Source organism: Hypanus sabinus, chromosome 10 (genome assembly GCF_030144855.1).
Source record: "Hypanus sabinus isolate sHypSab1 chromosome 10, sHypSab1.hap1, whole genome shotgun sequence".
In the NCBI taxonomy this organism is placed as follows: domain Eukaryota; kingdom Metazoa; phylum Chordata; class Chondrichthyes; order Myliobatiformes; family Dasyatidae; genus Hypanus; species Hypanus sabinus.
This window is the reverse complement of record NC_082715.1, coordinates 64,534,633-64,546,497: the sequence shown is the minus strand read 5'-3', so window position 1 is coordinate 64,546,497 and position 11,865 is coordinate 64,534,633. Positions and strand designations below refer to the sequence as shown.

General features: G+C 40.6%; 1 protein-coding gene across 4 annotated transcripts in view; it reads right to left on the bottom strand.

Annotated features, from left to right (window-relative positions):
- Positions 1-2,671: 2,671 nt before the first annotated feature.
- The window catches only part of LOC132400715 (peroxidasin homolog), a 243,350-nt gene continuing 234,156 nt past the window's right edge, over positions 2,672-11,865 (bottom strand). For 3 of the 4 annotated variants that reach the window (XM_059981994.1, XM_059981995.1, XM_059981997.1), the window contains 3 exons: positions 11,135-11,270; positions 10,463-10,576; positions 2,672-4,842 (listed from right to left, as the gene is read on the bottom strand). In XM_059981994.1, coding sequence (XP_059837977.1) covers positions 4,717-4,842; positions 10,463-10,576; positions 11,135-11,270 — 376 coding nt within the window. In that variant the 3' untranslated portion in view covers positions 2,672-4,716. Of the gene's footprint in view, positions 4,843-10,462; positions 10,577-11,134; positions 11,271-11,865 lie in introns of those variants that run through there. The other variant, XM_059981996.1, reaches the window with a different exon arrangement.

The window sequence follows — 11,865 nt, the reverse complement described above, 5'->3', positions numbered from 1 at the left end:
GAGGCAAAACAGCAATGAAGTCATACATGATACAGATTACAGAGGCGATGGTATTTGCTGTCCTGAGAAAAAACAGTGCGGATAAATTCCCAGAGCCTGACAAGGTGTTCCTTAGTCCTTCCTGAGAGGCTAGTACAGAAATTGCAGGGGACCTAGCAGAGGGATGAGAACGTCCCTAGCTAGTGAAGTGCGATGTTATGTTGTTCTAGAAATGCTTTAAAAATAAGCTGGGAAATTACAGACCAGTGAGTCTGACGTCAGTGACAGGCAAGTTTTCGGATGAGAAATAAGTATTTGGATAGACAAGGGTTGTTTAGGGTTAGTCAACATGGCCTTATGCATGGTAGGTTGTGTCTAACCAATCTTATAGTTTGTTGATGAAGGCAAGGCAGTGGATGTTGTCCACATTGACTTTCGCAAGGCCTTAAATAAGGTCCCGCTTGGGAGGTTGACCAAGAAGGTTCAGGTGCTCAGCATTCAGGAAGAGGTAGTAAATTGGATTAAGACATTGTGGGATAAGCCAGAGAATGGTAGCAGATGGTTGCCTTTCTGACTGGGGGCCTGTGACTAGTGGTGTGCTGCAGGGATCGATGCTGGATCTGTTGTTGTGTGTCACGTATATTAATGATCTAGATGATAATATGGTAAACTGGATCAGCAAATTTGCAAATGACACCAATGTTGGGGGCATAGTGGATGGCAGGGAAAGCTATCAAAGCTTGCAGGGGAATCTGGATCAGCTGGAAAAATGGCAGGTGGAATTTAATGCAGACATTTGTGAGATGCTGCACCTTGGGAGGACGAACCAGGGTAGAACATTCACATTGAGTGGGTGGGCACTGAGGAGTGCATAGAACAGAGGATCTGGGAATACAGATCCATAATTCCTTGAAAGTGGCATCACGGGTCGATAGGGTCACAAAGAGAGCTTTTGACACAATGACCTTCATTAATCAAAGTATAGAGTACAGAAGTTGCAAAGTTATGTTTAAGATGTTGGTATAATCTAATTTGGAGGACTGCATGAAGTTCTGGTCATCTGCCTACAAGATGGCTATCAACAAAATTGAAAGAGTGCAGAAAAAATTTACAAGGATATTGCTGGATCTGAGTGTCTGAATTATAGAGAAAAGTTCAAAAGGTTAGGAATTATTCCCAAGAAAGCAGAATGAAGGAAGGTATGATAGATGTGTACAAAATCATGAGGAATATAGATAAGTGCAAATTGGATTTTTTTCCGCTTTGAGCTTGGGTGGGATTAAAACGAGAGGTCAGAAATTAAACATAAAAGATAAAACCTTTAAAGGGACATGAGGGAGAACTCTACTCAGAGGATGGTGAGTGTGGAATGAGCTGTCAGTGGAAGTGGTGCATCAGTTTCAATATCTAAGAGAAATCTGGGTAGCTACATGGTTCGGAGGGGTAGGGAGGGCCATGGATCGGGTGCAGTTCAGTGGAACTCAGCAGATTAATAGTTCAGCATGGACCAGATGGACCAAAGGGCCTGATTCTATGCTGTATTGCTCTATTACTCTACTCTTCTCCAAAAAAATAATATAGGTTAATGGGTTTACCTTGTCTATGTCCATTATGACTTCATATATAGTACCTCTGTCTGGCCACCCCTCAATCTTCAATATTCCTGGGAATAAAGTCTTAGTGTACAAAACCTCTCCTTGTAACTTGAGTTCTCAAGTCCAGGCAACAACTTCCCCACTCCTATACTCAGTGCCCCGACTGATGAAAGACTATGTGCCAAATAGTACCTTCACCATCCTATCTAACTGTGACACTGCTTTTCCAATAAGTTGGAAATCAGTCAGTTATATTGTCCTGGGGATCAGACTCATTCCTTACATTTGTCACTGTAACTCCTAACATCTTCCTGGCACTGCAGAGCAGAAACTAAGGCTTTGTCCATGGACTCTCCTAACAGCCTTACTGTTAAAGACTTACTCCTAACTACTCATCCTGTTAAAAGTCTTTTTCCACTCTGAACAAATTGCTCCCATGGTCAGAATAATTGAAAACCTGATGAAAAGCAATTAAAACAATTAGCAATATTTAACAGTTTTTAAATTAGTCTATGTAAATTAGGGACATTGCTATTAAGGAACAACCCACTTAAATTTTCTCATACTGATCAGCAATTGCATTCCACTATGAGTAGGATTGCTTTAGAAGCACAAGGTTTAGTTGGAGTTAACTGTGGGTCCTGATATGGAGTAGTTCAGGTACTAACACACGACATCCTACAACACTCTCAGGTTCAATGCAAAATGCAGGGATGAACTAGACTTCAAGCATTTACCTTGTCTCTGCACTGCAGTGTGCAGTCACCAATGTCTGGCAATAGCAATTTCTTTTATTACATTTTAGAAGCTCAGGCCTGCCTTCAGTGCAATCTAACTCATATGACTTGAGCTTCTGTCACGACCTTCCAGATCTTCTTGAGAGGACGATAGAGAATGCTTCCTCCAAACTATGCTGTTATGAATGGAAAAAGTCAGACTGCTAATACTATCTGCTAATTAAGAAGTGAATTATTCCACCAACACCTTTGATGAAGCCACGAGTAACTGAATGGCATTATGAAAATGACACTACATATTTCAGATATTGTGGTCTGTTTAATTTGGTTTGTACAAAAGTATTACACAGTGCAAACATCTCTTTGGTAAATTTATTATTTTATGCTATGTAAAGAGCATAGGCTGTTCTCCTGTTCTGTCTCATTAAACTACTATGGCTATTAAGACTATCAGCATCAGGACAGTGTCAACAAATTCAACATGGACAACATTCAGTATAAAAACTAATCAGCACTGCTGTTAGGAGAAAGGAAATATAATATCAAAGCAGCAGAATTGCCTTGCACTGTTTAAACAGAACAATTCATTAATCTGTAACATAGCCCGCAAAAAAAAAATCATACAACACTGGAGAAGCACTAGCATTGTGAAGCTTTCACCAGCTCTTTGCATGTTCCCAAAACAAAAATACACCCGATTTCCAAACAGAAATGAAACCCATGCATAACTTCTGAGCAGAAATAACAGCTAATGTTCTCCACAATACAACATTGTTCCTTTATGCCCAAGCAGCTCTGGGAAAAGGTTACCTCAACATTGAAGTCATAAAAATTAACTTGTCCTGTAAATATCTGGTATGCTTTCATCTAGAAATACTTTTTTAAAAAAATGAGATTTTGTTGCTGCTGTGAAGCACTAATTTTTTTTCCACCCCAGATCTTTTGGGTATTAAAATAACTTAAAAAGGGGGTCTATGTTAATAAATTTATGACACATTTTGGCAGTTTGCAAATATGGCTACATTTTCTTTTAAAGTAACTTAATGTTGCTTTTGAATGAATTAGCACCTTGAATGAAAAGGTTGAGGTATGACTAATTGTTCCTTTTAAATTTTTTACATATCCTTCATTGATGAATCAAAGTCACCGATTCACAGATGACTGAGTAAATAAATAATATTTCTTCCCAACAATAAAGAAACAATGATTAGAAATGTCCGATGGTATTTAATACTGTTTCCATCAGTTAGCACAGCTTTTTGATGAATAATCAGGGAGTAAGAAACCCTTTTAAAATCTTGACCTCCCACCCCTTCTCCCCCAATTCTTATGCCTGTGTACAGTAACAAATTCCAACAATGTAAAAAAACTACCGGTTCATAAAGGTATCCAAAAAAAAAAAATCAGGAAGTGCAAAATGCCATAAATCTAAGGTGTAATGGTTAGAGCTGAAAATTCAGTAGCCAGGCCACAAAAAATTTCAAAAAAAACTTTGTGTTCTAATCTAGATTGATAAAAAAAAACTCTTCCCCATTGTGTGAGAATGCTGACATAGTGCCAATTAGTGAAAAACGACACTTTTTTAATGTAGTATGTACACCAACCTGCATATTAGTAGGCATCTTATGTACCAAATGTCCGCTAAGTACAAATACATCTTCACATTATTTCCAAGCAGAGCCACAGTAACTAAAAGAACAGCCTGCAAGTCTCAACACCTTGGCAGGGTGGAAGACTTTAGGATTTCTAGCACATTAAACTCCTGGGACTCTATAACAGAGTAAAAAATAATATATATATTTATAAAAAAAACACTGCTTTAGTGTTTTTGTTCATCCTCAAACTATTTTTCACACTCATTCAAAAAGCAAAGACATTTGAACATATGTATGTGGAACTAGAGGAGTTTTTGAGATAGATTTTGCTTTTAAGCAAATAAAGGAGTCTGGAAATGTTATGGTATGTTAGCTCCTGCTATTCACTATAATATCATATACAAGATGATACACATAGCACCACTTTCATTTTGGCATTTCAAACCTGAGAAGCTTCTTACTAAGAAAACATGGCAAGGCAAATTGAAATCACCCTGTCATAGATTTAAAAAACTACTTCCCTTTCAATACTTTTGCATTGTGGTTCTCTTTGACAGTACATACACGATACATGCACATATAATGTTTAACTACGTAACTGATTTATAACCAGTTAACATAAAGCATGCATTCAAATATTCTTGTTTAATATTTCTTGGGATTTCTTCAAATTGATGTTTTCTTTCCATTTTTGACTGGATACTCATGGGTAGTTTTGAAAGCACACAGTATTCACACTGACGTCCAGACATCACAACTCATTGGAGAATATAAAAGACCATACATCTCCTTCAGTTCTGCAGTGGGTATTTAGGATTTCACATCTTGTCTCAAGACTTGTTTTGTGCATACTGGACAGCAAACTCCCTCCATCTGTACAGGATTAACACAACTGACTGGTGGACATGTTTCAACAAAGCAGGTAAGCTGTCCCTCCTGAAAAATGTAACAGAAAACTCGTTTGTTTCAAGTACGAGTTAAATCAAGCATTGCAACCTACCCTATACCAATTAGCCACTTACTGCTTTCTTCTCAGAACTAAATACCAAGCAGACCATAACCTGTGGCTGATGACAAGTGAGTATTTCTGAACAACTTTACACTTCATCATGTTAATGTTCAACAGTAAGACGATCTAATAACGTCTTTAAAAAGGTGGAAACTATTCCTTTCTTGAAAAGAAATAAAGCAAGTCCCATACTGGTAAACAAAGTACAAAGGAATGACAAAAATGTGGTCGGTCATTCGGTCAAATGAGAAAGGGATTAAACTGAGGTGGAAATAATCTGTGGTAGGCCCAAAAACTGGGATAAAGTTAGAATCTTGCATCCTTCAATTAAGTACAAAATGAGAAGTCAAGAAGGAGAAACAAGCTGCTTGGTCAAAGTACAAAGAAACTCTTATGCTTAGTTTTTAAGTACATAAAGAGGAATAAGGTAGTCATACAACAGATATTTCTTCACCATGGATACTGTAACATAGAAACAGATCCTTTGGCCCGCTATGTCCATGCCAACATTTTTGTCCACCTACAATAATAGAGTTTTAGTGCTTTTTCTTTTCTTTCATATATATTGTATTGCCTAGTACTGTTTGTTTTAGTAACATCTTTAAAGTGTATTTCATAACGGTATCTGGTGGGAATTTGATACTGTGTGCGGGCGCGAGGCATAAACTTGATTCCCACAGTCCCTGCGCATACAGGAGGTGGGGGCGGTGTGTGGCTGGATCTCATTTTCCCCTAGACATATACCAGCCTGTTGGGTGAGTGTTACATAAGTGTCTGTCCAAATGTTTCTTAAGCATAATAATTGCATCTAATTCTATCTCCTCCAGCAAAGTGCTCCAGTTATCAACCACTGTGTATAAAAACAACTTACCCTTCCAATTCCTGATAGATCTCTTCCTATTATTGAAAAGGAGGAGGCTAACATAATGTGGATGAGACAGAATTAAGTGACAAGGCAAGCTGGCATGAAATGAATTTACAGAGATATTAAAAGTTTAAGTGAGTGGACAAAAAGTTGGCAAATGGACCACTTACAATGTGGGAAAATGTGAACTTTGGAAGGAAGAATGAATAATGAAAATATTACTTAAATGGATAAAAATAACACACATACACCTAAGAGACTAGCATAGAGGTTCAAATGGAAATCTGGAAAGCCAAAGGAATCCTGCATTCTGAGCTAAATTTCCAGATAATGCCAGAATATTTTATTTATTATTTTCAGTATACATCGATGATTTCATTTAATATTGGGAATGCAATAAAGAAGTTTACATTTTTCCCATTCAAGGGACGTGGGCTTTGCAGGTTGAGCAGTATTTAACAGCCCATCTTTAATTGACTTTCAGAAGATGGTGGTGAGCTTGCTTCTTGAACCACTGAGTACTTACGATATGGGTATACCCACAAGGCTGTTAAGAAAGGAGTTCCATTATTTTGATACAGTGACGGTGATCTGTTTCCTAAAAAAATAAAGGGTCCTGTGCGCCTTGGAGGACAACTTCCAGGTGGTGATGTTTGCTGCCAATGTCCTTTCAGCTGATGGAGGCTCTGGGTTTGGAAGGTGCTGTCTATGGAGTTTTGGTGAGTTGCTGCTGTGTTTCCAGTATTTGGTACAAACTGCTGCTAGAGAGCACATTGGTAGTGGAATGAGTGAATGGTTGTGGATCAAGCAGGCTACATTGTCTCGAATGGTGTCAAGCTACACTGGAATATGGAGTGCAGTCGAGGCTGGGCATGGCACAATCTGCACAAGTTACTCTCACTTCACCTCTGGAATTCAGCTCTTTTGTCTATGCTTGGACCACAGCTGGAATGAGGTTAGGAGCTGCGAGACTTTGGCAGAACCCAAAATGAGTTTACGTGAGCAAGTTGTTGCTACGTGCCACTGGACTGCATAATGACTGTCCCCAACTGTACCTTACAGATGACCGAGAGTTAACAAATGTGGCAGGATTTGGTGGAATGAATTTGTTCTACTTCTTGCAGACAGGACATAACTGGGCAATTTTTCACAATGTTGGGTAGATGTCAACATTATGGCTGCACTGAAACCAACTGGATAAGGGGCAACAAGCTCTGAAACACAAATCTTCAATTCTATCAGAATCAGGTTTATTATCACTGGCATATGTTGTGAAATTTACTGTTTTGCTGCAGCAGTACAATCCAGTACACAATAATAGTGCACTCATGGGTTCACAGCGCATTTAGAAAACATGGCGGTAGGGAGGAAGCTGATCCTGGAACGTTGTGTGTGTGTCTTCATATTCTGAGTGATGGGGGTCCTAAATGATGAATGCCTCATTTTTGAGGAATTGCTTTTTCGAGATGGCTTCAATGCTGAGGAGGAGAATGCCCATGATGGAGCTGGTTGAGTTTACAAAGTTCTGCAGTTTTCTCCATACCTGACAGTGATGCAATCAGTTAGAATGTTCTCCACGGTACATCTGTCAAAATTTGTGGGGCTCTTTGGTGACATACTAAGCCTCCTCAAAATCCTATTGAAATACAGCTGCTGTCGTGCTTTCTTTGAACTTGCATCAATATGTTGGGCCAAGGATAGGTCTTCAGAGATATTGACACAAGGAAATGAAACTGCTTACCATTTCCAGTGCTGATCCCTCGATGAGGACTGGAGTGAGCTCCCTCAACTACCCCTTCCTGAAGTCCACAATCAATTTCTTGGTACTATTGATGTTGACTGCAAGGTTTTTGTTGCAACACCACTCAAACAGCTGATCTAATGCTGGATTGTTGTCAGGGCCCACAGCCTTTTCCTTTAGCCATAATTGATAGAAGTGTAGAAAGCTGCAGATTTCAAGGAGCATTCAACCAACTAATTGGGTGGAACACCTTTTGGAGAAATGCAAGCTAATGTACGTAGAGAGGAAAGTGTGGTTTGAGGAATAGTTTAGAAAAGGAGGGAGATCTTGGAGTAGAAGTCCATAGCAGCAGAGCAGGTAGATAAGGTTGCTAAGGCAAGGCATACAATCAGGAGTCATGCTATTAGGCATTTGTCCACAGCTACAATACTGATACGTGTGAAGTCATCACAGAATGGACAGGATGGTACTAACAAGAGAAAATCTGCAGATGCTGAAAATCCAAATCACACACACAAAATGCTGGAGGAACTCAGTAGGGCAGGCAGCATCTATGGAAAAGAGTGCAATCAACACTGAGTAGAGACCCTTCAGCAGGACTGGAGAAGAAAGGATGAGGAGTCAGAGTTAGTGGGTGGGGGTGAGGGGAGGGACAAGGTGAAGCTGGGGGGAGAGGTGAAGTTAAGAGTTGTGAAGATGATTGGTGAAAGAGACACAGGGCTGGAGAAGGGGAAAATCAAATGGTAGATGGGCGGGCAAGAAGATACGGTGAGAAAGGCAAAAGGGGGTGGGGAACGGAGAAAGCTGGGGGGGGGGGGGGGGGGCATTTCCAGAAGTTCGAAAAGTCAATGATCACACCATCAAGTCAGAAGCTACCCAGATGGAATACAAGGTGTTGCTCCTCCAACCTGAGTCGGACCTCATTGCGACAGTAGAGGAGGCCATGGATGGACATGCCAGAATGGGAAAGGGAAGTGGAATAAAAATGGGTGGCCACTGGGAGATCACGCTTTTTCTGGCAAATGAAGCGTAGGTGTAGGTGCTTGATCTCCCAATCTATGTCAGGTCTCACTGATATTCAAGTGGCCACACTGGGAACACTGGATACAATAGATAACCCCAAAGGACACACAGGTGAAGTGTTGCCTCAACTGGAAGGACTGTTTTGGGCCCTGAATGGCAGTGACAGAGGAGGTGTAGCACTTTTTCTACTTGCAAGGATAAGTCCAGGAGGGAGATCAGTAAGGAGGGATGAATGGACAAGGGAGTTGCACAGAGACTGGAAGTTGCATAGATGACAAAAGTTACGAAGAATTATGTGCCGGACACAGAGGTTGGTGGGGTGGTGAGGACAAGAAGAACCCTATTCCTGGTAGGGTGGCATGAAGATGAGCTGAGGGCAGACATGCGCAAAATGGAAGAGATGCAGTTGAGGGAAGCGCTGATAGAAGAGGAAGGGAAGCCCCTTTCTTTGAAGGGGGAGAACATCTCCTTTGTTCTGGAATGAAAAACCTCATCCTGAGAGCAGATGTGGTGGAGACCCAAGAATTGAGAGAAGGGGATGGATTTTTACAAGGGGGGAACGAATTATCGTCCAGGGAGCTGTGAGAGTCAATGGGTCTGTAAGAGATATCAGTGGATAAGCTGCCCTTAGAAACAGAGACAGAGATCGAGAAAGGGGAGACAGGTATTGGAAATAAACAGGGTAGATTTGAGGGCAGGGTGGAAGTTGGAAGCAAAGCTGAAGAAATCGACAATTTTGACATGGGTGCAGGAAGCAGCACCAATGCATGATGCAGCGCAGGAAAACTGGGGGAGTGACACCAGTGTAGGCTTGGAACATTAACTGTTCCATGTAGCTGGCAAACAGATGGGCATAGCTGGGATCCATGCAAGTGTCCATGGCTACACCTTTGGTTTGAAGGAATTGGGACAAGCCAAAGGAGAAATTATGAGAGTGAGGACAAGTTTTGCTAGATGGAGGAGAGTGGTGGCGGAGGGGAACTGGTGTCCAGAAAGAAACTGAGAGTTTTGAGGCCTTCCTGGTGGGGTCAGTGTTGTATAGGGACTGGACGTCCATTGTGAAAATAAGATGCTCTGGGCCAGAGAATATGAAATGATTGAAAAGATCCAGAGCATGTGAAGTGTAACAGAAGTAAGTAGGAAGGGACTGAACCAGGGGGAAATAAATCTGAGTCGAGGAATACAGCTGAGTTCAGTGGGACAGGAACAAGCTGGCACTAAGGTAGGTGCAGTACAAACTCATGGGGATGTTGCCAGAATTAGAGAAGTTGTAAAGAAAGATGGGGTTGCTTTCTCAAGAACCAGGTGTACCTAAGGGGCAGATATAATATTGTTAGAAGTCCAGACAAGGCATTTAAGAAGGACCCATTTCTCTTAAGAAAGATACACACAGCCTTTAGACAACTTGTAACAGGGTCGTCAAATAAAAAACAGGCTTTAACCAGCATATACAGAATGCTGGAGGAACTTAGCTGGTCAGGTCTTGATGAAATGTCTTGGCTTGAAATGACAACTGTCCATTTCACTCCATAGATGCTGCCTGACCTGCTGAGTTCCTCCATCACTTTGTGTGCCTTGATATAGATTTGCAGCCTCTTGTGTCTGGTTCTCACCAGAGTAAAAGAAACAGAAAGACTCACAGTCCAAAAAGATAAATCAGAGATCCTAAATGACAAACTTAAAGACCAAGAGCCTGAAAGTTGAATTATTCTCATTAGATTTTTTAAAAATGCAGTGGCTTTAAATGGTCTTCTCCAATGCCATGTAATTTTATAGAGAGTTTCAATGCAGTTTCTTCACATCTTAACCAAATACAATTACAATGCACAGAGTTTACGTACGGAGCTATGACAAGCAGGCCCACAGATTCAACTGGTTTAAAAGGAACTGACGCTGCCTCAAAGATTTGCGATCTTACCTTGCATTTGCAGGTGGTGCATGTGTCCTCTTTCCATGTCTCATTGTTGGATCGTTCTCTTGCTTTTCCATCAGTGCAACTAGATTTATTGAGACGAGCTTCAAGTTTTTTAATCTACGGAAAGACACAAAGCAAGTCATTGATTGGCACAACTGAAGCCAAAGGAGATCTCCACCCACCACCGATCAACCTACGCTGCCAAAGTTGCATCTTGCGAGAGTAGTACAGTGCAGAGAGCTGCAAGACAGCAATAGGTTCACAAAAATATTGATTTAGTTTCTTTGCAATTTTCAACCTAACTGATCCGGTAATGCATGAATGAGCATAGAGGAGTTCAGTATCAGTAATAGTTCAATTGCCTACTTCACTACCTACCTCCTTAGTCTATATATCAATGTCTTTCTATCAAGCATCCAACCTCCATTCCAATCTCCAGGAGAAATCCACTCCCTCTTACCCCAACACCACACCCCAAAAGAACATCACCACCCAAACACCGATTTGCCAACCATTGCCCCAGGCTATTATTCCAGTCCCAAGCTAACATTAAGTTCCTTTGAACACAGCATACCTGGATCGACAAACCACCTATTAGCATACTACAACCTGACCTATCAATGCATAAGTCCCAACACATTTCTCTTTTTTTTAAACCAATAAACCTCTCCACACCTGATTTTGAAGAGCCGTAATGGTCTTCTGTACGTCAGTCATAAAATGGTGAAAATCATTTGTACTGTCATCAGCTTTTACAGAAGTGGCATTCAACATCAAAGTTTGATTGTCAGCATGAAACACATTCAGAGAACTGAAAGGATATTTTTAAAAGGAAAATGACATTAGTAAAATCAGATATAAATAGAAAGCTTTTGTGCCAATTTTAAAACATTTAGTGCCTATAAAAAGTATTCACCCCTCTTGGAAATTCTCATATTTTATTGTTTTATAACATTGAATCAAACTGGATATATTTTGGCTTTTTTGACACTGATCAACAGAAAAAGACTTTCATTTCAAAGTGAAAGCATCTCTACAGTACAAAACATAAATAGTTGACTGCAGAACTATTCACTCCCTTCAAGTCAGAATTTAGTAGATGTACCTTTGGCAGCAATTACAGCCTTGAGTCTGTGTGGATAGGTCTCGATCAGCTTTGCATAAACCTATCTGGACACTATAATTTTTCCCCATTCTTCTTTACAAACCTGCTCAAGCTCTATCAGATTGCATTGGGATTGCATGGGAACAGCCGTTTTGAAGTCCAGCCACAAATTCTCAATTGGATTGAGGTCTGGACTTTGACTTGGTCACTCCAGGACATTATTTTCTGTTGTCTTAAAGCCATTCCTGTGTCGCTTTGGCTTTATGCTTGGGGTCATTGCCTTGCTAGAAAACAAATCTCC